Here is a 26,949-nt window from a genome sequence, read left to right as displayed (position 1 = left end):
CCACAAGTAGCTTCGCTTGTTCGAGTGCTTTGAGAATCTCGTGGACATGCTTCTTGTGTTCTTCCAACGTTTTGGAGAATATAAGGATGTCGTCGAGGTACACAACAACAGACTTGTCCAGATATTCCCGTAGTACTTGGTTGATCATAGTTTGGAATGTAGCCGGTGCGTTGGTGAGTCCAAATGGCATGACTAACGTTTCAAACTGTCCTCTTCTCGTTCGGAAGGCTGTTTTCCACTCATCTCCTTCTGCAATTCGGATAAGGTTGTAGGCTCCTTTAAGGTCCAAGGCTGTGAACCATTGGGCCTCGTAGAGTAGGTCTCTTAGTTCCGATATGAGGGGCAGTGGGTAACAGTCTTTGATCGTAATATCGTTGAGTCGTCGATAATCGACACAAAGTCGTTTCTTCCCGTTCTTCTTTGGTACGAATAGTACGGGGTATCCTGCGGGTGATTTCGAAGGTCTGATGAATCCTTTCGCAAGATTTTCGTCAAGCCATTCGTCTAAGGCTTTCATTTCTTCTTGGTTGAGTGGGTATATTTTGTTAAAGGTGGGTTCGTGTCCTTCCTTAATTTCGATCTTGTGATCCCACTTGCTGTGTTCCGGTAATCCGGTCTCGAGTTCTGGTGCAAAGAGTTTGCTGTAGACCCTGTATTCAACAGGTATCTTTGACATTGGATCTTCCGTGACTTTGTCAATCGTCGTGGCTGCTAGCGTCCTAGTGCCAATGTCTTTTATCCTTAGCATCAGGCGTGGTCTTGCTCTGGTTGCTGCTAGTAATCCGCATGAGGCCTTCGTCGAGTGCTTCTCAGAGGCTGGATTGAATTTTATTCGGCCGGTAACCCAATCGATTTGTGGGTTATGTCTTCGTAGCCATGGAATTCCGAGGATAACGTCGTGGTTTCCTATCTCCGTGATGTCGAGGCTGATAAGCTCCTGATGGCCATGGTAGAGCAAAGGGAGTTGCGCTGTCTCCTGATCAATGCTGCCTCCGCCATACTCGACTTCTTTCCCTTCCACATTCCTTAGTCGGTAAGGGTTTTGCTTCTGATTCCATGGTATTTCTCGCTGTTGCACTATTCGGGGTGCGATAAAGTTTCCTTGGGCTCCTGAGTCTATCAGGACCTGTGTGGTGTATCCGCCCAGGTTTACTGTGATCTTCATTTGTGCGTCGTCGTCGAATGTAGCACATAGGGACTTGCTGGGGGAGCTCGCCATGTGTCCCGGACAAGGCGGCTCTCCTAGTTTTTTGAGTAGAGGGCCTTCTCGCCCTTCTTTCGGTCTCTGCCGAGGTTACTTTCTCTGATTCCTAGACGAGGTGGGCTGGGCGTCTCGCCGTCCTGTCCTTGCTTGTCTAGTTCTTGTTGTCGGAATCTCCAACTTTCGCTTTTTGGAATGTAGTGGAGTTTGCATAGGTCTTCCCTGCAATTCCACCAGACTCCCGTGAAGTGGTTCACACACTTCTGAGGGTATTCGACGCTGGGTCGTAGGAATGCTATTCCATTGTTGTTGGTTTTCCATTCTCCGGGTTCTCCCCGTACTTCCCAATATGAGAGTTCTTGTTCCTCATGGGCTCTGCGGATTCGCAGTTCTTCTTTTCTTTTGGGGTATAGTTCGTTTTCTGCTTTCTTTAAGAGATGGTAGGCGCAGTGATCGAAGATGCAGTAGATCCATGCTATCTCCTTGTGTTCTCTGTGCTGTGTCGTAATCCTGGGATCGTCTTCCAAGAATATTTCTTCATCCCGGGTTTGTGTGATTGTTGTAGGGATTTTGTTATGATATTCTTCTGCATGGAAGGCGATCTGTTGGCAGTCGTCTTGGGGGTCGATGTATTTGTATTCTAGTACTTCCTTAATTTTTTCCATTCTGTCGAGATGGTGTTCTTCTTCTGCGTCTTCCGGGTCGGTATCGTCTATCGACGTTCCTTGTGGACGTACTTCCGCCGAGGGTGGTCCGTCTGCGACGTCTTCAGCCCATTCCGAGATGGGTTGAGGAGTAGCGCGGGTTCTTTGTGGCAATTCAAAGGTCGAGTCGCTGGCTACCGTGGTATATGGTGAGCTCCATCGTTGGCTTAGGTTGTCCTTTGCTTGGTATACTCGGGTCTGGGTGCTGGCGTCCCTGAATTGTTGTTGTCTCAGCATTTCATCCAATTGCTCGGTGGCTTTGCGGGCGTATTTGCTGGCTACCGCGAGGGTTCGTTCCGTCTTTCCATCGTTTTGGGGTCGGTAGACAAATTGGGTTGCTTTGTACTTGAGTTGATACTGTCCTCGGGTGTTTCCGCGTAGTGCGATGCGGCGGTCTCGGGTTTTCCGCATGTGTTGGAGGGTGTCTCCAACTTCGCTGTTGTTTCGAATTTGCATCGTGTAGTTGATGGCGTCTTGTATCCGTTTGATGGCTGTCTCGTTTTCTTCTTCGAGTTTCCTGGCTTCTTCTTCTGAGAGACTTTCCGGGGTGTTTACTTCATTCGTCTGTCGATAGTTGGCGAGGCGTGGGATGTCCCATAAGAGTCCCGGTTGGTACACAATGCTACCATCTTGGAAGGCGTTGTTGAGTTCCGCGGCCTTCTTCGCTTGTTCCCAGTCGTCGAGTGGCTCTTGTCGCTGCTTAGTGTAATCCGGTCCACCGGTGTATCGGTCTATCACAGCAATGGCCTTGGGTATGTTGGTGGTGTCGTATCCCGATCGTCCTGCTGGGTTTTGAGGGTACCATCCACTATTCTCTTTTGCATGCCTGTGCGTAGTGCAATCATTGTCATAGCAGGCTGTCCATCCCTTTTCTTCGTGGCTAGGGATTTTGGTTGCAGCGTTGGCTTGCTTAGGGGTTGCCGTAAGTTTCTTAGGCTGTATGCAGTGTCTGGCCATGTGTCCTGGCTTGTCGCAGTTGTAGCATTTGAATTCTCTGCGTCTGGGTTTGTCTTTTTGCGCGACGCTCAGGTCCATGGGTCCACTGTGTTGTCCATGTGCGGTGCTCTGCTGATTGTTGTTCCTGTTGTTCTGGTTTTTGTTGTTGAACTTGTGTTGAGGTTGCCATTGGTATTTCTTTCCTGAGTTGGCTGTTTGACGTTTTTCTCCTTTTTCCTTGCGTCGTTCAAACAGTCGGTTGTCAATCTTAATGGCGTATTCGACATAATCAAGGAAGCTAGGTGGCGTGTCCACTTTGGCCATTTCGTCCTTGACGTCGTCCTTGAGACCCTGGTAGAAAGCGAAGACTTTGCTTTCGTCGGTCATGTCGAGTCTGGCTGCGAGTCGTCGAAATTCTGCGGCGTACATTGTAGCTGATTTGTTTTGTCGTAGGCTCGCCAGTTCTCTTTCTGCTTGTCTTTTCTCATCGGGGTCTAAGAAGAGAGATTGAAGGGCTTTAACATATCCACTGAAGCTGAAAAAGATGTCCTTCACTTCTTGACTGTATCTCTCGATAGGGGTGTCCAGCCATTCTTGTTGGAGGGGTTCGAACCAAGCGAGGGCCTTCCCTCTCAAGAAGGTGGCGGCGTGGACGACACGTTCGGTATCGTTCTGGAACGTGTTGATGTGGAAGGCTTGGTAGGTCCGTATCTGTACCAAGTATCCTTTGAGCTGTCCAGGGGTTCCGTCGAAGGTGGTAGGGGTGTTGAGCTTAAGGCGTTCTCTTCCTTCGACAGGAGCTGATATGACGTTCGCGGCAGCTCGAAGGGTTGTGACTTCCTTCTCTAGTTCTTTGGTGCGGCGGGCTTGTTCCTGTAGCTCCTTGAGGGCTTTGACGTTCTGGTTGAACAGGTTTTTCATTTCCCTGAGCTCGTTGTTGTTCCGCTCAAGTTGCCGCTTAAGTTCTTCATTGTCGTCATCGCTATCGGATTCCTCCTTCATTTCCTGGTCTTGAATCTCTTGGGCCAGATTCTGGGGAATACGTCTCTCGGACGTGGACGAGGTTCCAGGAGTAGGGTTTTCGGTAGTTCCGTGCGAAGACATCTTGTCTTATACTGTTCGTTAGTCTCAAAGGGCAACTTACTGAACAGGAGCAATCAAAGTGTTACGGCCAGCTATCTGACAGTAGGGTTCTGCTAACAGAAGGTGCAGTAAGAGACTAACACTGGTTCGTAGAGGTCGTTCTGGTAGATCGTAGGGTTAGGGTAAGGTGATCAGTCTTACACTATGGTAACGAGGTTCTTAGTATTCACAATACTGAGAGGTAAGCTGAAAGTCATTCGAGGATGAATCACAAGTTGATTGCTGAAGAACTATCTAGAAGGCTTAAGCAGATGCTCAAGTCCTGGTCTATATACAAGTCCCGTTTCCCAATGTCTTAGAGAGTCTATAGAGTCGCTCGTCGACTCTATCGACTCTCTTCTGATTGGTCCTTTACAGGAGTCTACAGAGTCGCTCGTCGACTCTGTCGACTCTGTCCTGATTGGTCGATTGTCACGTGACTTGTAACGTAGTTCTTCCTTGCCGAGAGGTTTACCCTTGTTCCCGTGATCCTACGTACATATGTCCTGTCGTAGCCGCCCGACCCAGTGGGTCTGTTAAGTGCATCTGACGGGTCGTAACACTTTTGTTTGTCACCATGTCGTTGGAGATGGCGTTTCAATGATTGCATTCCATAAGACATTTCATAGATGCTTGAACCAGCTACTATCTTCCACAGAGACAACCGCGGGGAGTGAACATCTTAACCTCGCGGGGAAGGAGATAGTTGCAGTACCCAAATTACCGCTCATTCCCTACTTGGAAGAAAGTATGACATTCCCTATGTCTAGACTATACTTTTTGCGCCTGTTGTTCAAAGCACTCGTGTATGCTCCGATCGATCCCTTAGAGTGGGTTGGACCGCCCATCGGGAGCACGCGACCGCCTTTCAGCAACTTGCAATATTTCCATCTGCCGCAACAGGAAACCCGCAGCCTCTTGCGCCAATGCAGACAACACCAAACAAGCATCACAGCTCTTTTAACTGTTCTGGTGGCCATTGGTTTATCCGTTCTGCATACGCCTAGTACGCGTTTTACGGCCTCCGTACCCTTCTCGCTTAGAAAGTATTCGAAACACGCCCAAGATGACATGGGCTGCTTTACTAGTATTGCGGAGCCGCGCTTTTGCGCAGACGACAACCCACCACCGGGCTACATTCCGTGTCAGCGCACTGCCAGTTCTTCCCAAGATGATGACAACACATTGTCCTCTACAAACGACTCGAAACTCTGGGCGTCTGCGAACATGTGCAAACAATTTCTACGCCAACGAAGCGCTTCAACGGCGAACCTCACCAACGGTCTTCTGAAATTCAAAAATGACCATCGCAATGGATTCCTGAGATCGAGTGGAACTTCTAGGCGGCATGCTTTTACCTTGACCAACCTTGGGGTTGTGGATAGTCAGGCTTCGCAAATCGACGAACAAGCTGCTCGGCCAAGGGCCAGTGTTGATAGGTTTGTGTTGTCGGCGGGGATAGCAACTAACGGAGCGCCGTACACAGTTTGTGTAGTTTCTCAAGCTGGGGGCTATATGGGTATCACAGTGAACTGGGAGGCCGGTGTTGTAGAAGATGAGAGTGCAAATTGGCTTTTGGCTTTCCTCGAGAAAGAACTCAAACGGTTATCAGCCCAAGTCAAGTACACCGAGTCTTCTAGGCTTTGAATGATCATTTTGCTATGTTTTAACAGAACAGTGTTGCAGTGAATTGACCGATTGATGTACTGACCTATAAGGTCAGACTGATTTGAATCGCCGAGGCAAGAGAAGCAGGGAAAGATTGTCGGAATGCAGCGGGGTGGGGATTATCAATTATTCTGCTCAAACTTGAACTTAGTAAATGATATTTGTACTACAGTACAACCATTGGAGACCTGACCCAGACTTCTCCCCTAGGTTATGAGTAAGATCAATCGGTTACCACCAATGGTAGTGGACAAGTCTCATAGATCTCTATACGGAAATGCCCGGTCACTTTGGGGCACTGACAGAAGGGGGAAAAGTTCAACCTATGGCCAACATCGCAAGAACCCGCTAAATTGAACACTAATGGGTAGAACCTGCTACACAGCTACCCGCATTCTACCGGCGTCAATTCCTCCCAATTTATAGATGCTTCCCCAGCCTTGTTTGTCTGCGCCATTCGACGTTTGCTTGAGCGGGAGACCGAGTAGTACCCGTTGGCGATTAGACAACTTCTCTTTGGTCTCTTCGGAGAGGAAAAGGTCGTGCTTCTCCATTCTTTGAACGTAAAATCTACAGCAAGTCAAGCAGATGACAGGCCGTGAGCTACTTGTCTTGTTTATACCGGTGGAGTGCCAAGTCCGACTGTCCAGCAGGAGGCATGAGCCAGCTGGTGCTGCTGCAGGTATCGAGCCGCCCTATTCAGTGTCAGACACTCAGCTAGTCACATCTACATGAAACGAGAAAAAACAAAGCGTGGACTGATATATTACGATCTGCCAACAAAGAGGAAACGTCATCACGTACGACATCACGGATATGGTGAGGCACTACGTTCTTGATGTGTGATCCAGGGTAAATACGAGTGGCACCTTTCTCGTCAGTTATGTCAGTTAGATTCCAAAAGATGTTCAAGAGATAAGGGTGATTTGTCGTATTGGGCGTCATGTCCATCTGGTCTGTGTGCATATAAATTCCGGATTTGGACCTCGGCGATACGATGGTCGCGGTCATGGCGAAGAGGCCGAATTCTCTTCCTAGGAACCAAGGCATGATTGCGTCGATCAGGGGGTGGTTCAGAAGGTCCAGGAACTCATCTCCTTTGTTCACGAGGTTCCTTATTTCAGTACATTAGTGGGGGCAAAGTGTGCCAGTGTGTATCGTCGACCACAGGGAGCCATAGCATACTTACCAAACGCGCTGATCGGGCTTATCGTCGGCAGATTTATGGAGATTCGCCATGTGAGCAATTCCGGCCTGCCGTTCACCCGCTGCTTGTTCTTCTAGGGCAGTCTTGATCACTTTCACTTCCTCCGCCGTGAGAGCGTTTGCGACGAATGCGTAGCCCCATTTTATGAGATCACTCTTTATTTGCTGGATGTCTTCGCACGGCTTCGGCAGACTCTCAACGTTTAACTCGTCGCTGCTTATTATAGGTGATGGAGGACCCAAGGCAGAGAAGCGACTGGCAAAGGCACCCGGACAAGGAGGTCGAGCGTAGAGCCTGAATGCTTGCTGGGGATTGAGGCGACCTTCCATGACATCAAGCACAAACTCAGGCAAAATGGTTGTTTCAAGGTCTGGTTGGACCTTTTCAGGAAGCATTTCAAGAACAATGGCTTTTTTCGAGCGGGAATCAATAATGATGGAATGCAACGGCTGCTCTTGGGTACCGTCCCCGAACGAGAGCTTCACAAGCATGTTGAGTCCATCAAAATTCTGATATAACTTGATCAGTCATGTGAAATACTCAAGTCAGCTAGTAGGGTACTTTGACCTTACCGTGTGCCTCTGGGCAATCAATTCGCAGACGCGCGAAACATGGTTTGTGAACTTTTGCGATTTCTCGAGTTTTGACACATCATATGGCTTGTCGCGGAATCGCAGACTTGGTGTCTGGTTTGTAGATGGTCGTGGCAAGCTGTAAGAAGCCATTCTGGAAGCAGTATAAAAAAACAGTTTGAGTCAGGGGAGGGTCTTCTTTTGGCAGATGGACAAGATGTGAAGTGTTTGTGGAAGAACAGGTGGTGAATGTGGCCAGGTTTTCGAATATCAAAAGTATGATTGGATTGCTGCTTGTGTGGGTTGCGGTACGTTCCACGATTTAAATGATGCTCGATAATTATTTTGAAGAAACTATACCTTTTCTAGCAGTATTTTGTGTTGTAACCTCGGGAGGAACTGTGGACGCCAAAACTTTTAATATCATTTAAAACTTAAGATCCACCCCTCCTCCTGATCTTCTCATTAGCCACTCAGTTTCTGCAAAAGAAGACACCATTATTCTAAAGTTGAGAGGGTCTCCGAGGGGATGCTCTTGACCTCTCGTTTATAAAACGCACAGTAAAGCAAAAAGTTAGTTAGAGAAGAGACTAAGACAAAGTAGTGCTATTATTATATTATATTTACGTCATACTATACTTATTTATTAATAGCTTTATAATAGATAATTACTTTTCTAGAATATTTTCTTAAGAATAAAATTTATTATATTAAATATAACGTACATGATAAGCGAGTGAGACAGACAAGCGAGTGAGACAGTAAACCAGACCTTCGCGACAATAATATCGAAATCTATAACAAGAAATCTTAGATTGATTAATACTACTCGGATTCCTGTTCTTCGGATGTTTCCTCAATAAATTGACATGTTCTCGCGTTGTGGCCTGTATTCCCGCATACGCCACACCGACGATGAGTCGTCTCAGACCTCACTTTGCGACCACTACTCCGTCGCGTTTCCTCTTGTAGTTGCGTGTCTGCCTCTCTTTGCGACTGTATATCCTCTCCAGTAGATATAGTAAGACTTCCTCCTTTCTGTAGACGTGTTTTCTTAGCCCTTCGACGCCGACTTAATATTGCATTCTCCTCTCGAAGGATTTGAACCTCTGACTCTAGTAATGCTACCCGATGCCCTAGTCCTTCTGTCCCTCTGGCTAGCTTACTCACAGCACTATAAATTGATGCTGGAGAGCTGCTTCGGTGGCGTGAGATTCGACTCTTAATAAAAGTAGACTGTGATCTTGCTTCGCTTGGGTTGCTCGGCGTCCTAGAGATCCAAGGGTCTGGTGTCTGAGGGACCCCCTCCTCAGGCGTTGGCGTTCGGAACTTTACATCCAGCTTTGAGAGAACACTTTCTGCATTCAAAGGGACAAGTCCAGCTCCTCGGAAACCTCCCTGGATATTTTTCCTCGTAAAAGACTGCTTAAAAGCTTCGTGAAATGCTGCAAAGAAATCTTCCTTCGAGATATGGGTTGTGCCTCGCCGCATCTTATTCTCAATTTGCCGACCGTAGGCATTCTTTAACGGCTGAAAACAACCAACATCTAAGGGTTGAAGTAGATGAGACGAGTGAGCCGGCATGCACAGTGTAATAATGTTGTTTTCTTGACAAAAGAGCTCGAAGGCTGCGGAGTAGTGACTTTCATGACCATCAACAACGAGGAGGCGATATTTCCCAGACGTACGTGGTTTTGTATAAATGTCGAAGTGTCTGATCCAGTCAATACCTCTCTCGTTTGTTGTCCATCCATTTTCAGACGTTGCAATAGCCCAATCGCCCGGAAGAGAGGTTTCTGTATACCAGCTTGAGAGGTGATACTGGCCTGCAACGATGATGTATGGCGGGATGCTCTCCCCTTGGGAATTAATAGCCTGGATAACTGTAACCCATTCCCTATTGCCAGGCTGTGTCATCTTCGTATTTGAACGCCTTTCAGCACTTGTAACAACCATTCCAGAAGCAATAACGCCCATCATAAAGCCGGTCTCATCAAAGTTGTAGATATCAGCATCAGCAATACCATACTTCGCAATTGTATTCTTCACAAGCGAAAACCAGCCACGAATCACCTCTGGATCTTCGCATTGAGCTCTCTTATAGTCATACTTGCGAAAGAAACGCGTCCTAAGCTGTGGTTGTCGCTTGACGAAATTAGAAGCCCAGCGCTTCCCAACTGGAGGCGCGTCGCGCTCTGCGAGAAGTCGATTGGCCATTTCTTCCACACCACTCAGCCGGGGAGGAAATGATCGCGCATCTAGGTCGAGAATATACTCAACTATTGTCTTCTCTTCTAAATCTGATAAATTCCGTGAATTAGGCATGCTGTCGCGTCGTGAGACTATTCCCTTTAGTCGCCGGCTTAATGTTGCGTGACTGACTGTATAGAGTGTACCTGCGGCCCGAGCACTAAGTTTTGGGTCATTTCTCATTGCTTGAAGGGCAATTTGTAACCTTCTTTCAATACTAGCTGATTCTATGATTTATTATAGAGGAAAAGGTGCCGGTCGCGTCAAGGTGCGACGGTCGCGGTTTACTGTCTCACTCGCTTGTCTGTCTCACTCGCTTATCATGTACGTTATTTATCTTCTTATTAATAATTATGAAATCTTTTAACTTAATTTTAAATTAATATTAAAAGCTTTAGTCTTTGAAAATATTCTAAAATAGATATTTTAGAAACTGAAACTCATAGTTATTTTACTAATAATTAACTAACGTACATGATAAGCGAGTGAGACAGACAAGCGAGTGAGACAGTAAACCGCGACCGTCGCACCTTGACGCGACCGGCACCTTTTCCTCTACAATAAATCATGGAATCAGCTAGTATTGAAAGAAGGTTACAAATTGCCCTTCAAGCAATGAGAAATGACCCAAAACTTAGTGCTCGGGCCGCAGGTGCACTCTATACAGTCAGTCACGCAACATTAAGCCGGCGACTAAAGGGAATAGTCTCACGACGCGACAGCATGCCTAATTCACGGAATTTATCAGATTTAGAAGAGAAGACAATAGTTGAGTATATTCTCGACCTAGATGCGCGATCATTTCCTCCCCGGCTGAGTGGTGTGGAAGAAATGGCCAATCGACTTCTCGCAGAGCGCGACGCGCCTCCAGTTGGGAAGCGCTAGGCTTCTAATTTCGTCAAGCGACAACCACAGCTTAGGACGCGTTTCTTTCGCAAGTATGACTATAAGAGAGCTCAATACGAAGATCCAGAGGTGATTCGTGGCTGGTTTTCGCTTGTGAAGAATACAATTGCGAAGTATGGTATTGCTGATGCTGATATCTACAACTTTGATGAGACCGGCTTTATGATGGGCGTTATTGCTTCTGGAATGGTTATTACAAGTGCTGAAAGGCGTTCAAATACGAAGATGACACAGCCTGGCAATAGGGAATGGGTTACAGTTATCCAGGCTATTAATTCCCAAGGGGAGAGCATCCCGCCATACATCATCGTTGCAGGCCAGTATCACCTCTCAAGCTGGTATACAGAAACCTCTCTTCCGGGCGATTGGGCTATTGCAACGTCTGAAAATGGATGGACAACAAACGAGAGAGGTATTGACTGGATCAGACACTTCGACATTTATACAAAACCACGTACGTCTGGGAAATATCGCCTCCTCGTTGTTGATGGTCATGAAAGTCACCACTCCGCAGCCTTCGAGCTCTTTTGTCAAGAAAACAACATTATTACACTGTGCATGCCGGCTCACTCGTCTCATCTACTTCAACCCTTAGATGTTGGTTGTTTTCAGCCGTTAAAGAATGCCTACGGTCGGCAAATTGAGAATAAGATGCGGCGAGGCATAACCCATATCTCGAAGGAAGATTTCTTTGCAGCATTTCACGAAGCTTTTAAGCAGTCTTTTACGAGGAAAAATATCCAGGGAGGTTTCCGAGGAGCTGGACTTGTCCCTTTGAATGCAGAAAGTGTTCTCTCAAAGCTGGATGTAAAGTTCCGAACGCCAACGCCTGAGGAGGGGGTCCCTCAGACACCAGACCCTTGGATCTCTAGGACGCCGAGCAACCCAAGCGAAGCAAGATCACAGTCTACTTTTATTAAGAGTCGAATCTCACGCCACCGAAGCAGCTCTCCAGCATCAATTTATAGTGCTGTGAGTAAGCTAGCCAGAGGGACAGAAGGACTAGGGCATCGGGTAGCATTACTAGAGTCAGAGGTTCAAATCCTTCGAGAGGAGAATGCAATATTAAGTCGGCGTCGAAGGGCTAAGAAAACACGTCTACAGAAAGGAGGAAGTCTTACTATATCTACTGGAGAGGATATACAGTCGCAAAGAGAGGCAGACACGCAACTACAAGAGGAAACGCGACGGAGTAGTGGTCGCAAAGTGAGGTCTGAGACGACTCATCGTCGGTGTGGCGTATGCGGGAATACAGGCCACAACGCGAGAACATGTCAATTTATTGAGGAAACATCCGAAGAACAGGAATCCGAGTAGTATTAATCAATCTAAGATTTCTTGTTATAGATTTCGATATTATTGTCGCGAAGGTCTGGTTTACTGTCTCACTCGCTTGTCTGTCTCACTCGCTTATCATGTACGTTATCTAATATATATAGTTACTAATAGTTTTCTAATTTTCTAACTATACCTTTACTAAGCATTTCCAACTTTAGCGTGATAACCAGCCCCACTGTTACTGTCCAATGCTCTTTTGCACACTGGGTAACAGTGGGTCACCTGCTGCGCTAACATTTGAGATGGTCGGTTTATGTGGACGACGTATTAGGTGTACAATGTGGGTTTGTAATTATGTTCTCGAGTGGGGGAATTAATCGGGGGCTTTTTCCTGTTTGTTTCTTTTTGAGGACATCAGACATCTTCACCAGCAGTGACACCATTGTACCAGGATAGCAGATAAGCACCCAATACACGTATTTGTATCGTTTTACTTTTCTCAGTGATTTACCATGATCAGAACTAGAAACGTTTGTTTATTGAGAGTGAAAACTACCATAATTGAAACCTCTAAGCAGCTATAATCAGAGGAGCGAAGCGCCATACAGTAAGTGACCCGGATCCTTAGTTTACCAGAGAACTTCTGTTGACCCTTATCAACGTAGAACATCCTGTGGTAAGCTATGGGTGCGGTTGTGTTTACTGTTCAGCCGCTACCGGCCTCCATGCTAAATTCCGCCAACCCCGCTTCAATAAGTATAATTAGACATTTGCCTTGCTTAGTTTCCGAGGGCATAACGACATGTCTGTTCGAGGGCAAATCCAGGATTATACCTGCTCCAGTTAGTCTTCGCAGCATGCAACTGTATACTATAGTGCGGAACAGGGGGCAGGGATACTGGCAGTGCCGAAGATGCCTCGGGCACCATTACCGAGACTTTTTACTTGTGGTGCAGTAGGTTTCCCGACCTGCTCGCAATTTACAGCAGCCATGAATCGGCGCTGACGCCTGGATATAGCGCTATTCCTGGATGTAGTTACGCATTATAGCTCTTTATGGAGTTGCGGGAGTCAACTCATGTCTGTAGATAAATATTGCTCAACGACAGGAGGCTGTCTATGGAGAGACAAATAATTGCTTCTCTAACCACACAAATAGCAGCTGTAATGGACAGTCTGTATTTTACTTGATACTTCTCAGGCGCAAGCCCATTTCTTCTCAATTGAATTCGGTATCAAGATGTGGAACCGTGAACCCATCGCTATTGTCGGGAGCGCATGTCGCTTTCCCGGTGGTGTAGACAGCCCATCCAAATTCTGGGAGGTTTTGCAGCAACCTGGAGACCTTCAGAGTGAGGTACCTAAGCAGCGCTTCAGTGCTGAAAAGTTCTTTCACCCCGATGGCATGCACCATGGCAGTACAAACACAAGATATGGGTATTTCTTGAAGGAACCTCTCGGCGCCTTTGATGCGCCATTCTTCAACATCCAGGCGGGCGAAGCCGAAAGCATGGACCCTCAACAGCGCCTTCTTTTGGAGACAACATATGATGCACTCTCTTCCGCGGGGCTCGTACAAGAGCTTCAGGGTTCTGATACGGCTGTTTACGTTGGACTTATGACGCACGACTTTGAGACAATTAAAACACAAGATATGCATCATATGCCAACTTATTTCGCCACAGGCGTTGCCGCGAGTATTGCCTCGAACCGATTATCCTATGTTTTCGATTGGCATGGTCCAAGCGTAAGTTTCTGTGGTCATCTCGCTATCAATACAGCGGCTGATATTCATGTCGCAACTGCAGATGACCATTGACACAGCTTGCAGCTCGTCTCTCGTCGCCGTTCATCATGCGGTACAGCAACTCAGAAGTGCCCAGAGTAGAGTTGCGGTGGCTGCTGGTGCGAACATGATCTTATCTCCGTGTATGGAACAACTTAGACATAATCTCTTGACCCCGATTACTGGATACTGACGTGAAAATGGGTTCCAGTGAGTTATGTTTCAGAGAGCAAATTGAACATGCTCTCCCCGACAGGCAGATCGCGAATGTGGGATGCTGCCGCTGATGGCTATGCAAGAGGAGTCAGTGTTCCATTGGCTAACATTGTGTGTTTATAAATGATCATCTAACCGGAATTTGGATACGTACAGGAAGGCGTTGCAGCTGTGATTCTCAAGACCCTACAACAAGCTCTGAGTGACGGCGATCACATCGAGAGCATCATCCGAGAGACGGGTGTAAACCAAGACGGCAAAACAATTGGAATCACAATGCCGAGCCATCTGGCACAAGAAGCATTGATTCGAGAGACTTATGCGAGGGCAGGATTAGACTTGAATAGAATTGATGACCGTCCTCAATTCTTTGAAGCCCATGGTGAGTTCCTCTGGATTAAATATACACGTGGGCCGTTTTTGGACTACTGAACTCATGAATATCATCAATCAGGGACGGGAACGCCAGCAGGCGACCCCCAAGAAGCGGAGGCTATCGCGAACGCGTTCTTTAGGAACAAGTTGCCCGACGTCACGCAACCCCAGGATCTGCTGGTCGGTAGCGTGAAAACGGTGATTGGTCATACAGAAGGGACTGCTGGACTAGCCGGCTTGCTGAAAGCTTCCCTTGCGGTCCAGCATGGTGTGATTCCACCAAACCAACATTTTGAAAAGCTTAACCCTGCTGTGCAGCCCTTCTATCATCACGTTAGCATCCCCACGGAAGTACAACCTTGGCCACAAGTTACACTGGGTCACCCACGTCGAGCCAGTGTGAACTCGTTTGGTGAGTTGCAGACAGTATCATCCATATGCAGTGACTCAAGGTTGACGAAGACTTCACGCAGGTTTTGGCGGAACAAATGCACACTGCATCATTGAAGAGCATGTAGGATCCGGCCTGCAGGAGCTATCATCCTGCAAATTGTTATCCCGCGACCTGGAGAGCCAGCTCTCGAGTACTACGTACGGCATGCCTCTCGTGTTTTCGGCCAAGTCGCAGCGTTCCCTCAAAGAAAATATGGATGCCATGCTCCGGTTCCTTGAGTCAGATCCATCCGTTGATATGGCAGATCTAGCTTGGACATTGATGCAAAAGCAAGCTGTACTGCCCATTCGGCACGCAATTTCGAGCCACACGTGCGAAGGGGCCCGTCTCGCACTCGAGGCAGCCATTAAAGACAATTTAGGTATTGACTTCAGCTCCAGCCGCGGCCATAAGAGTACACCCCAGATCTTGGGCATCTTTACCGGACAGGGTGTACAGTGGCCACACATGTGCAAGTCGCTTTTAGCCTCTATTCCTTTGGCGCGGGATATTATCGATGAGTTGGACACCTCCTTACAGACGCTTCCAACAGAATACCGTCCTACGTGGACGCTCCAGCAACAGCTGTTTTGTGATGGGGTTGAGTCCAATGCGGCCGAGGCGGGCTTTTCGCAGCCGCTCTGCGCTGCCGTACAACTCGTGCTCATCAGATTGCTCGAGGCTGCAGGCATCAAGTTCACAGCTATTGTCGGTCACAGTTCAGGTGAAATTGCCTGTGCGGCTGCTGCGGGATATATCACGCCTTTTCAGGCCATCCGTGTCGCTTACTTGCGTGGGCTAGCAGTCACCACGTCGCGCGTTACATCTCCTAGCGGTGCCCAAGGTGCTATGCTCGCGGCTGAGATCTCATATGACGATGCCAAAGAGTTGTGCAACCTTGAAGAGTTCGAAGGGCGAATCTGCATTGCGGCGTATAACGCGCCCACCAGCGTGACATTGTCTGGTGATGTCGATGGTAAGTGTGACTCTCTTCCTCCTGTCCCTCGTATGCGCGCACATGAGCTTGATCTGACGTGGACCGAGCTAATCGCGTTTATATATCGTCAGCGTTGGAACATGTTGAGGCCATCCTCAAGGACGAAGATAAGTTCGTCAGATTCCTACGCGTCGACAAAGCCTACCACTCTCATCATATGATCTCGTGTGGTGACACATACATCAAAGCCCTTAGCGACTGTGACTGTGCCGTTAGTACCGCCTCCAAGGCGCCCGAATCGTGCTCGCCTGTTGCTTGGTACTCATCCGTGTACGAGGGGAGACTCTTGAAATGTACGGACATCACAGCAGATTACTGGAAAGCGAACCTCGTCTCCCCAGTGCTTTTTTCGCAGGCTGTCGAGCGTGCTGTGGGTGACCATGATGTCGCTTGTGGTGTAGAAGTGGGTGCTCACCCTGCTCTGAAGCGTCCTACTGTTGCAACTATTCATGCCATTTACGGCACGGATCTGCCATACATAGGATGCATGAAACGAGGGCAAGATGATATGGATGCATTCGCGGAAGCATTAGCCTATTTCTGGGAACGATTTGCCTGTTTTAACATACTTAAAGCTGACAGCTTCATGAGAACTGTGTCACCTTCAACATGGCCCCGCAGAAGCCTGACCAAGGTCATTCCGAGGTACGCATGGGACCATACACGAACACACTGGACAGAAACACGTGCTACGAAAGCTTTCCTTACCGGAACAGCTCCCCATCTCCTTCTGGGGTCCCCTCTTCCGTCGACTACGGACTTGACGTTCCAATGGCAATCTTTCATCAAGCCCCGGGACGATGAGTGGCTTGAGGGTCACGACCTTCAAAGCCAACCTATCCTTCCCGCTGCCGGCTATGTTGTGATGGCCATGGAAGCAGCGCTGCACGTAGCAAAGAAGCGTGTTCCGCATGATATAGACATCACTGTTCTCGAGGTATTGGATCTGAGCATCGACAAGGCCATCTCCTTCGACGACAAGAATAGCATGGCTGAGCTGCTTGTCACGCTTAAAGTGATGGATCAGAGTGATCAGCAACTGTCAGTGGAAGTTTCTATTGACTCTGCTCTTGACAGAGAAACAAAACCTTCCACGTCGGCCAGTGGTCGCGTCGTTGTCACTTTTAGCTCTTCCTTGACCTGCTTGCTGCAACGAGGCTTAGATGAGCCACTACATCCCAACAACATAGACATCAACAGCTTCTACCGGGAACTTGAATTCTTGGGTCTCGACTATACGAGTAAGTATCGTGGTGTCCGAGAGTTGTGCCGTGCAGATGGCAGAGCTGCGGGGCGGCTCTCCCATTACCGACTTCCGAACAGTTCTTTGCGAGAGATCGTTCTTCACCCAGCCACGTTGGACACAGCTTTTCAGACCATCATGGGTGCCTTTTCGTACCCAGGTGACAAAGCTTTGAGGTCTACAGTTGTTCCTGTGCACATTGACAGAATTGCCTTGGCTCCTGGAGCGTGCGCCTCCGCATTGAGCTCTTGTGATGAAGTCATTGTGCTCTTTAACTCTACATGCTCATCCTTCAAAGACTCGATTCTGACTGGACACGTCGAGGTCTTTGATGACAGTTCTGTTGTCCTCTTTCAAGTGGACAACATCGTTCTTCAGCCACTTTACAGACCAGAGCCGTCCGCTGACCATCTGATGTTCACCAAAACTGTGTGGGGCCCTTATGTACCAGATCGCATTCTAGATCGTCCCGAATTCTGGGCTACTGATGAGGACAAGCGCATGATACCTATCATCGAGCGCATTGTATATAATTACGTGAAGGAACTTCTAAGCAAACTCACACTCGAAGACCGTCGGAATGCAAGCCTAGGACTGCAGAGATACATTCACTGGAACGAACAGGTCCTGGACAAGGCTCGACAGTGGCAAACAACATTCTACGAGGCAGATTGGGAGTTGGACACAGCGGCTGATGTAGAGAAACTCTGTGACGAGTAAGTTGGCTTCCCCCAGTCGTAAGAATGCATCTTTCAAGTGGAGGCTAACACCAAGACTTAGAAATTGGTATCACCCCTACGTGCGCCTTGTCAAGAGGGTCAGCGAGAATGTGATCTCCACAATCCGTGACAACACGAATCCATTCCATTGGATGAACGCGGATGGGCTGCTGAGCGAGTTCTATGCCAGTCCTCTCAGCAATGGACCGTGTTGGAACTACGGCAAACATCTCATTGGCCAGATTTGCCATCGTTTCCCCAATATGAACATTCTTGAAATCGGTGAGATCGACCTGGCTTACTGTCTATTGGATCCATGTTCAAAAAGCCGCCATACTAATGCTCTAAAACTTCCTACCTAGGCGCTGGTACAGGCTCAGCTACACGTTATATTCTCGACGTCCCACAGCTAGGATTCAACAGCTACACCTTTACTGACATCTCAGCGACCTTTTTCGAAAATGCTCGCGAGGTCTTTTCCCAGTATAAAGACCTTATGGACTTCCGAAAGCTAGACATTACTCAGGATCCAGCAAGTACTCCTCGTTTCATTGTCTACGTCGTTTCTATCAGACTTACAGCAGGCGTGGTGCGTGTTTAGGCTAAAAGATAGGGTTGCTAACAGCCATTCAGGTGCAACAAGGCTTCACACCTCACTCGTATGATCTGGTAATTGCTTCGTCTGTTCTCCACGCAACACCACATCTTGTTGAAACTATGACGAACGTAAGGTCTCTGCTAAAGCTGGGTGGCCATGTTGTCATCGCGGAAGCCACATTTAAAGAGTATTTGCGCACAAGCTACATCTTTGGGCTCTTCCCTGACTGGTGGGCCGGTTACGAGGACGGCCGTATCCTTGACCCTTTTGCTTCGTACGAAGAGTGGGATGCGATCCTGAAGCAAGCTGGGTTCTCAGGAATCGACAGCCGCACATCTGACCGCGAAAGCTGGGTTTTCCAGAATTCACTGTTCAGTGCACATGCCATAAATCCCAAGGTGGAGCAGTTTGAAAGCCTACTTCACACGCCACCCAGGCAAAAAGATGACGGAGCGAACATGCCGCAGCTAGTCTTTGTCGGTGGCTGCTCTGGTCGATCATCAGCCTTACTGGACAAGCTTCAAGCCAAGTTAAGCCATAGGCGGATCCTCCGTCTTGACTGCTTGCAAACTATGTTCAAACAGGCTGCGCGGTTGGAGACAGGTTCCACGTTCGTCGTAGCCTCGGAGCTTGATGACGAAATGTTCGATGATCTCGACGACATCAAGCTCGAGGCTGCCAAATCACTTTTCTCGGGTGACTACGCCAAGGCCGTGATCTGGATCACGGAGGCGGCTTTCACGCACAATCCTCGTCAGGCTATGACCATCGGCCTCCTTCGGACGATACAGCTCGAGAATCCGAACATCCACGTCCAGAACATCGACATGGACAACGCTGAGCATTCGGACTACCCCGCACTCATCGCCCAGCACATTATTGAGCTCGAAGGGTCGCCGAAACCACCTGAGGATAGCAGTGACTTGATAGGGTTCCATGAACCCGAGATTTATCTCGTCGACGGGCATGCCTGGATACCTCGCATCAAGCACGATATAGCGCGCAACAATCGCTTAAACTCTGCAAGTCGTGCTATTTTCGCGGATGCCCGGCCAGATCGTGTTCCTTTGCGCTTCTGTCTTGCTGAGGATGGAGCGTCTTCGTACCTTGAGTTCATGGACGCGATGGTCAGCCCTTGCCCACCATCTCCGCCGTCCTCACTCTCTAATGTGCATGATGATGATTTGGTCCAGGTGCAGGTCAATTTTGCTCTAACCGGGGCCATTCGCGTCGGTAATCTGGGGTTCTTCCACCTTTGCCAGGGTTTTGCCATCGAAACCGAGACGCCAGTAGTGGTACTGGCAGAGAACAACGCATCAGTCATCCGTGTTCCAGCCAGCCGTGTCTTCTCTTTGCCGTCTGGAGAAAAATGTATTTTGCTCCATATTGTTGCCTCCCTCATAAGTCAACGCATTATGAGCAACGCAGTCCCGGGCACGAGTGTTCTCGTGTTTGACGCACCGCGGTTTTGCGTTCATGCCATTGAAAAACAAGCCAAGAGGAATAACGTTCAGGCACACTTTGCCACCAGTCAACAACTTACTGCGATAGAGCTCAAGTCAGGCTCCTCATGGACGTACCTAGACCTTTGGGTATCGGAACGGGCGCTGAAGAAAATGGTCACTGCGAAAGTGTCTGTCTATTGCGATTTCTCTTTTGCGACAGAGCACGGAGCCGCCGCTACCTTAGGCCGTCGCCTGGCTAAGATTCAACCACCACATTGTGCAAAGTACGATTCTGCTCACTTTTTCGCAGAGCATGGGTCCGGCACGCTTTATGACAATTTCAATTGTGGTGAATTTGCCATTGCTGTCGAGCAGGCTCTTCTCGCATCCTCAGCAGTTACCGATGATCACGTCATGGTTGGAGCAGCAATCATCAAGGTCGCTGATATGCAGTTCAATGAAGCCCCCATGGACCTCACCACCATTATTGACTGGAGGACCACTGACACAATTCAAGCCCGGCTTCGCCCTATTGACGCCGGGAGTTTTCTCGCTCCAGACAAGACCTACCTTCTTGCTGGACTTGCCAAAACAATGGGTCGATCGTTAGCCCGATGGATTGTCACACATGGCGGTCGCTATGTTGTTCTATCCAGTCGCCACCCGGAAACCCCGGACTGTAAATGGATCGAGGAAATGGAAGAGCTTGGCGGTTATGTTACAGTTTTACCCATGTGCGTTCAGACAGTCGGCCACCCGCATTCTGTCCTCAACCCTAACAGCCCTAGACACCAACTAACATGTTTATCAATCAGGGATTTGTCCAACGAGAGAGCTTTAGATGAAGGTTTGTCAAAGATCCGCAAGACTTTGCCGCCAATACGAGGAATCGCTTATGGCCCTTTGGTCCTCCGAGATACGATGCTCCAGAATATGACCTTGGCAGATATGAATTTAGTGCTGAATTCTAAAGTGATCGGTGCACGCCTTCTCCACGAGCGATTCTGCGATGCAAATGCAGAAACGCCGTTGAACTTCTTCGTCATGTTCTCGTCTGGGGCCACTGTCGGTGGCACTCCCGGTCAAAGCAACTACAACGCGGCCAACGCTTATTTGCAAGCCCTCGCGCAGTATCGGCGGACAAAGGGACTGGCGGTATGTGACCTCGACGCAATATCCAGCCTTCTCTGTTTTCTTCAAGAACGAAAAACAGACGGGGACGTTGAGGTGGGAAAACCGGATAACGCTAACAGTTCTAGGCCTCGACGATCCATGTGGGCGCCGTGATGGGCATTGGATATCTAGCCAGAACACATTTCGACGAGCAACTTCTCAAAGTCCACGACATGGGCAAACTCGCAGAAGGAGACTTCCATACCCTTTTTGCCGAAGCCATCGTCTCAGGACAAGGCGTGTTTAGACAAAGCGAAGGCAAAACCACCCGGATGTCCGTCACAGATATGTCAGACATCGAAGTGATAACGGGCTTCCCGGTATTCGAGGCCAAGAACAAGAACTCCTTCAAGTTGTGGGATAACCCTCGGTTTGGCCATCTTCGGACACCCGAAAACCATTTGAGTTATGTGGGCCAAGGGTCTTCGACTAGTAGGATTTCTATCAAGGACCGACTGCGCGAAGCAGCAACTAAAGACGAGGCACAAAATGCTATCATACGTAAGCAAAGATTCAGAGGACCCGCCCATCCGTATTTGCTGGGATAGCGCAATTCTAACATGTGTGGTTTATCAAGATGGGCTCGCCCAGAAGACGCGCGACATCCTCCTTATCCCTGCAGATCAAAGTGTCAATGTTAATGCCGCACTCCTTGACCAGGGCATGGATTCGCTCGGTGCTGTTGCAGTATCAGGATGGTATGTGAGAGAGATTCGCTCCTTCTCCGAAACAGACGCAATCCGTCATCATGTACTTGCGTTTTAATTTGTCTTCTACCCATCCGATGACGTTCGTTATGTAGTGGTGTTGGGACTCGTTAAACCTGAAAAAGCACCCATAAAGAAGTTGAGAATGCACGAGTCTGCGACGTTCACATCTATGTACATGGCTGATGTTTCGTTTATTGCAGGTTCTCCCAAGAACTTTTGGTCGATATACCCATCTTGCGAGTCCTCAGTGGTGCTTCTCTTGAAGATCTCGCTGAGGAAGCCGTCAGACGACTTCCACGTGATGCAATACCTCTGATTGCTCTCAATCCAGAAGAATGCCAGCCGGAGGCGTCAGTGTCGTCAACCATCCAGAGCCCGACCTCTAGCAGCATGGATTCGTCATTGACATCTGGGAAGCCGTCAGTAAACTCCGCCCGGACCAGCATGACATTAGACGCAAGCGGCGATGATCAGGCCAGCACAAAGACCTTGCGTCGGCATCCCCTGTCGATAGGGCAGACGTATTCATGGAAACTGCAACAGCAGCTCTCGCGCGATTGTACTATCTTTCACAACACCATCGCCTACCTGTTCGAAGGCTACATAGATCTTCAAAGACTCGGCACAGCTGTAGACGAAGTGATACTCAGACATGAGATCCTTCGCACTGCGTTCCTCGCCGAGCTCCAGACCAATGAGGGCAATGACATGACTCAAGTTATCCTGGACACGCCGACATGGAGTTTGAATTGCACAGCGGTCGCCGATCAAGCCTCGGCCGAGGAGGCAATGAAGCAGCTTCACAGGGAGGGTTACGACCTTGAGTCTGGCAAGACATTTAAGATTGTTGATTTTCACTGGTCGTCAGCCCATCATCATCTTCTCGTGATTGCCTATCATCGGCTCGCCGGGGATGGCGCGACCACATCTGCGCTCCTCTCTGAAATCTGTGCTCTCTACAACGGCGCGGTGCTCCCTGTCGCTGTTCCACAATTTTCGAAGATTTCCAATAGTCAGCGCGTCGAATACGAGCAGGGACGGTTGGATGCTGACATTGCCTACTGGATGTTCCAGTACAACAACAAGGTGGTGCCTATCATGCCCATTCTTGACCTCCCACATTGCCTGCACACCGATCGGAACAACAGTCCCCCCTGTTCTTGGTATCAACACACAGGGGTCTTCCGCCTCAGCTCGGCAGTGTCCACACAAGTCAAGGAGGCGGTGCGGCAACAAAAGGTCTCGCGTATGCAATTTTTCATGACAGTATATGCCGCGCTCCTGAGCAGATTAACAAGCAAGAACAGCAATAGTGAGGACGGAGCCACCAATAATAATGACGATGACGACGAAAGAATGATAACCATTGGAGTTGCGGACACGAACCGTGCTACGGTGGAGGACATGGCAGCGATGGGCTTCTTCGCCAACTTATTGCCTGTACGCATAAAGACGAGAGAAAAAGGAGGCAGATCATCGTTGAGTCCTATCCAACAGTTGGGTCTCGTCAAGAAGGCGATGCGCGGGGCAATGCAGCACGCGCGCGTACCGTACAGTGTGTTACTGGAGCGGCTGCCAGTAACTCCAACTATGGAAGTCCTAGCCAAGGACTGGCCGCACGCGCCACTGTTCCAAGCAGTGTTCGATTACGCTGGGGGCGGGGTTGAGAGCGTGCGCATTGGCAATGCAGTCATCACCGAGCAAGGCGGTTTGCGGGCTTCTGAGCTTGTTTCCCGCGAACGAACGCCGTATGACGTGGTGCTTGAAATTTGTGCCGATCCAACGCGTGACCCACTGGTTATTGTAAAGTTGCAGTCCTCTCTTTACGGCTCTGAGGACGTTATCGTGTTCCATAATGCTTTCGTTGAGCTTATCACGAAGTACTCGGCGGACCTCATGTAACATAGAGCATGATGAGTCTTCGAGCTTCCGGGGGCCTTGGGCCTGATAAACAATTTCTAACGCATCATTACGCGTCAAGTATTTTCTCAACGATTCTAGGTACAGCGGAGACAACTACACCGATGGATTCGTCGAAATACTGTCCAATCTCTGCATGAAACAAACTCCCAAGAACTAGACTTCCAGAGACAAGATTAGAGACCAGAAAGGGAACACAATCTACATAAACGGCATACTAGAATACCAGTAGGCGGTCAGAAAATACTTCGATGGCATAAGAGGGCTCACAGAATACGCCGCCAACCACTGCTATGAGAGCCACCTCCGGGGCACTTCCGACATTCAATCTCATAGAAATAAACCCAACGGCCAGGTTGTACTTGGCCTTGGTAAAAAGCAGACGTCGTAGCTTGTTCGCACAATTTTGATAGAACCGACAACCGAAATGCTTACAGCGACGCGAACAACTTATTCGCCGAGGGAAGAAATCTCGCCCATAGAATTCTCCAGAGTGTAACCTTTCTTCATTAGTTGTTCCAAGTGCTTTAGGGATAAAAGTTATTAACTGGATGAGATATGTAGGGCCTCTCCATCAGCACTGTTTTTTATTTGAGTAGAAAGGATATGCTGACAGATGTACTGACAGTCATCAAAGACGCATACTAAAACCTAGCTATTTCGAAAGCACCATATCTTCCTCATCACCCACATCTGTCACTTATTTAGAGCAGGGTGGTAATGCAGCTTGGTATATACCATCCAATTGGAACTGTAGGTGTCAGTTCGAGGTCCGAGACCGAATAGTTGGGAGAGAAATGGCTTAAACGGCTGGAAGAATGTGTGCAGCCGAGGTTCACAAATTGGGAACGTTCAAATATTGTCCCAGAGGAGCTTTCAAAATCTATTTTCGTAAGAACTAGCTGTAGTTTTTGTTTAGTCGTCTATTTAATAGAGCTATCCAGTCTGTGAAGCTTCACCGACTTTGAAGCCATGCAGTTGGAGATACTCCTCTAAGCCTCTTTGTTGCTCTAGTTCATACGTAGGGTACTCCGAATCCAAATCTGGCTCCGGGGGGAAAAACCGAGGCACATTGTTGATGTCCCAACGCTCCTGTTCCCAGGCTGTAGCCGGAGGCATGATTTGTGCTATCGCTTGATCCCAAGACTCTCTCGCCTGTGGATCTGCTGCCGAGGCTTCCTCGTGCTCTGGAGTGACACCAAGTCTTCGAGGCCAGATATAAAACTGGCAGAAGATTGTTCGGCTTTGGCTGTTTTCATTTGTCTGGTCCAATTGTCCAAACTTGCTTTCCACCCAGTCGTCTTCCTCAAGCACCCAAAACCACGCCGCTGTGAGATGAAATCGGAAATAGTGATTTCTTTTCACGGACTCTAATCCGCGTGGGATGAAGGTGCCAAACACACTGTTGAATTTTTCTTTCCACATCCCCCAGACGTCATCAACCTTTTGCGGTATCAAGAATGCAGTAAATGTCACCCGACCATCGACATTTGATGTTACGCCTTGTATAATGTGTTTTAGAGTTAGGAAGCGCGACGAAGCAGACGACGGCGAAGCGAACGCATCCCTCAAGCTCAGATGCCCTAGAGCATGACCAGACTCAACAGAGACTAGTGGATCCTTGCGTTCGGGAAGGTTTCGCAAAAACTCTGCGCACGCGGGGGAGGATTGGAAGTTCTTCAAGTCATCCAACGTGACCCATTCTGCGTGTGTCAACAGCAATGTTAGTCAACATCAACCGGTTTTCAATGGCGATGGCAATCACCAATGATGTAGGCAGCCTGCTCTGGGTTGTCGACCATTCTTCCCAGTGATGGATTTCGACAACCTGCTACGTTCGTAAGCGGACCAACGTGGACATCATCATAGTCAGCAGGCCACGTCGGCCACTTCTGTTCTGGCGATAGATAAAATCGTGTCCATGTTGTTAGTCTTTTTTGATAGGGCTTTGCTGTTTGCTTTGTACGAGCCATGCTAATAGGACGTCAAGAATCTCAGTGAGACAGAATTTGTTTGTTGACTAAAGATGGATGCCAACTTGAAATAAACCATGAACATATGACTCCTGCTGCCTGGCTTGAGCGCTCAGTGATCTGACGTACGAAAAGCGGGGTATATACAAAAGAGGCCGTTCAACAAGGCTATTCTCATTGGCTCACTAACGAATAGCGCAGGAAAACCCATGGGATTACAAGGGTTCCGGCATTAAGATTGGTTATAGTGGGATGAAGTATTAATGAGGCTTCACATGGGCGTCATGTCAAGATCAACTATCTAATTACATATCTGGCAACAGCTCAAGGCTACTACTTTGATTCTACCTTGCTGTACGGGCCTTTAGGTGACTGCTATCTCGTTGCAATGGACACTGGCCTTCACACGCTCGTGGAATATCATCATATAACCAACATCACGCTGCTTTTCAATGCAAACATAGTATTCCAGTCACAACCCCGGGCAGTCAGTCCCTGAGTCGAGGTTCCATGTGTATAAGCCACTACCAGACTAAAATCACTAGCAAATTGCGGTCTTTTTTAATGCATTGCCTACACCGAAATGGTAGTTGTTGGGAAGGTCCGAGGAAGACTTACTATGAGTTAATTTCCCGCTTTAGTAATCGCTCAGCAGCTGTTGTCGTTGTGGACAAAGCACAACTTCCGCAGTAGTAGTCAAAGATGCGACGACGGGTCGTCGAGCCCGGAAGGGAGATCGGCACGGACGAGAGCGGCTCGTCGGGTTATTCGCCACGGCGATAAAAGTTTAAATAATATGACTAATACCTCAACTTCGAGCATAATCGACCTCAACAACAAAAGCCTGATCTGTTGCCAAGGCCTTACAAATCTGATTAAGTTGACGTGTTCAAATGACAAGGCCCTGCCAAGAGAGTAACGACACGATGCTTCCAGAGTGGGCCATGTCCCTAATCTGCACTTCAGAACACCTCATCGCAGGCTGATAAGCCGCAATTGTCCTTCAGCTTGCCGAACTAAGAAGTCCACCCCAACTCTTCACAGAATTCCGACCTTGGCCGAGGCTTCGGAAGAGCAGGCATCCTCAGCCTCACGGTCTCCAGCCCTTCGCATGAGCAAACCGGTGTAGCCCATACTGCCCGCCCAACAATCCTGCCATTCCCCTCCACCAATAGACAAATGCCGCTTGGAAGGGTATTTGAGTAGCCAAGCCCGGGAAAACGATACATGATAGTACCATTAACCTCTCCATGCTCATTTTGGATGAATAAACCAGCGTCGTTGACGGACCGTGCACCGCAGGTTGTACATGCAACCCACACACGAAATCGACGCCATGTCAAATGCAAGACATTACCGGTGGTACCTTGGAAGTCATAGCGAGACTGTGACTGCCCTGGCCAACATTCCAATAAACCCAAAGCCTCGATAATACCAAAAATGTCATACGGGCTATCTGAAGGCCAAGGCTGTCCGAGGGGAACTTTTGACAGTGAGACAAGCGTATGCTCTAGCTT

The 26,949-nt window shown here is 48.6% G+C and overlaps 7 protein-coding genes across 7 annotated transcripts; 3 read left to right on the top strand and 4 right to left on the bottom strand.

Moving 5' to 3' along the window:
• Positions 1 to 1,242: 1,242 nt before the first annotated feature.
• Positions 1,243 to 3,945, bottom strand: CTRU02_207983 (reverse transcriptase domain protein; the record flags this gene model as incomplete). The annotated part of the gene is made up of 1 exon (XM_036733858.2): positions 1,243 to 3,945. The coding sequence occupies one exon, from the start codon at positions 3,943 to 3,945 to the stop codon at positions 1,243 to 1,245; it is 2,703 nt and encodes a 900-aa protein (XP_036574405.2).
• Positions 3,946 to 4,563: 618 nt separating this feature from the next.
• On the top strand, positions 4,564 to 5,610 carry CTRU02_207982 (uncharacterized protein; the record flags this gene model as incomplete). Its single annotated transcript, XM_036729235.1, has 1 exon — positions 4,564 to 5,610. The coding sequence occupies one exon, from the start codon at positions 4,564 to 4,566 to the stop codon at positions 5,608 to 5,610; it is 1,047 nt and encodes a 348-aa protein (XP_036579067.1).
• A 398-nt stretch (positions 5,611 to 6,008) lies between these two features.
• Positions 6,009 to 7,563, bottom strand: CTRU02_207981 (phytanoyl-dioxygenase; the record flags this gene model as incomplete). The annotated part of the gene is made up of 4 exons (XM_036729236.1): positions 6,009 to 6,326; positions 6,436 to 6,745; positions 6,821 to 7,347; positions 7,411 to 7,563. 4 exons carry the CDS (start codon positions 7,561 to 7,563, stop codon positions 6,009 to 6,011), a joined length of 1,308 nt encoding a protein of 435 aa, XP_036579068.1.
• Positions 7,564 to 8,235: 672 nt separating this feature from the next.
• On the bottom strand, positions 8,236 to 9,843 carry CTRU02_207980 (transposase; the record flags this gene model as incomplete). Its single annotated transcript, XM_070205004.1, has 1 exon — positions 8,236 to 9,843. One exon carries the CDS (start codon positions 9,841 to 9,843, stop codon positions 8,236 to 8,238), a length of 1,608 nt encoding a protein of 535 aa, XP_070061537.1.
• A 540-nt stretch (positions 9,844 to 10,383) lies between these two features.
• On the top strand, positions 10,384 to 11,883 carry CTRU02_207979 (transposase; the record flags this gene model as incomplete). The annotated part of the gene is made up of 2 exons (XM_070205003.1): positions 10,384 to 10,530; positions 10,564 to 11,883. The coding sequence occupies 2 exons, from the start codon at positions 10,384 to 10,386 to the stop codon at positions 11,881 to 11,883; spliced, it is 1,467 nt and encodes a 488-aa protein (XP_070061536.1).
• Positions 11,884 to 13,084: 1,201 nt separating this feature from the next.
• CTRU02_207978 (beta-ketoacyl synthase domain-containing protein) lies at positions 13,085 to 23,441 on the top strand (the record flags this gene model as incomplete). The annotated part of the gene is made up of 14 exons (XM_036729237.1): positions 13,085 to 13,591; positions 13,653 to 13,773; positions 13,842 to 13,933; positions 14,003 to 14,228; positions 14,301 to 14,633; positions 14,695 to 15,630; positions 15,723 to 17,610; positions 17,675 to 17,895; positions 17,976 to 18,202; positions 18,247 to 20,390; positions 20,472 to 20,811; positions 20,916 to 21,330; positions 21,407 to 21,527; positions 21,740 to 23,441. 14 exons carry the CDS (start codon positions 13,085 to 13,087, stop codon positions 23,439 to 23,441), a joined length of 9,273 nt encoding a protein of 3,090 aa, XP_036579069.1.
• A 954-nt stretch (positions 23,442 to 24,395) lies between these two features.
• Positions 24,396 to 25,432, bottom strand: CTRU02_207977 (uncharacterized protein; the record flags this gene model as incomplete). The annotated part of the gene is made up of 2 exons (XM_036729238.1): positions 24,396 to 25,162; positions 25,225 to 25,432. The coding sequence occupies 2 exons, from the start codon at positions 25,430 to 25,432 to the stop codon at positions 24,396 to 24,398; spliced, it is 975 nt and encodes a 324-aa protein (XP_036579070.1).
• Between the last annotated feature and the right edge of the window lie 1,517 nt (positions 25,433 to 26,949).

This window comes from Colletotrichum truncatum (assembly GCF_014235925.2).
Source record: "Colletotrichum truncatum strain CMES1059 chromosome Unknown Contig_0004, whole genome shotgun sequence".
Classification (NCBI taxonomy): Eukaryota; Fungi; Ascomycota; class Sordariomycetes; order Glomerellales; family Glomerellaceae; genus Colletotrichum; species Colletotrichum truncatum.
The sequence above is the reverse complement of the archived record's forward strand: the minus strand, read 5'-3'. Positions and strand labels throughout refer to the sequence as shown.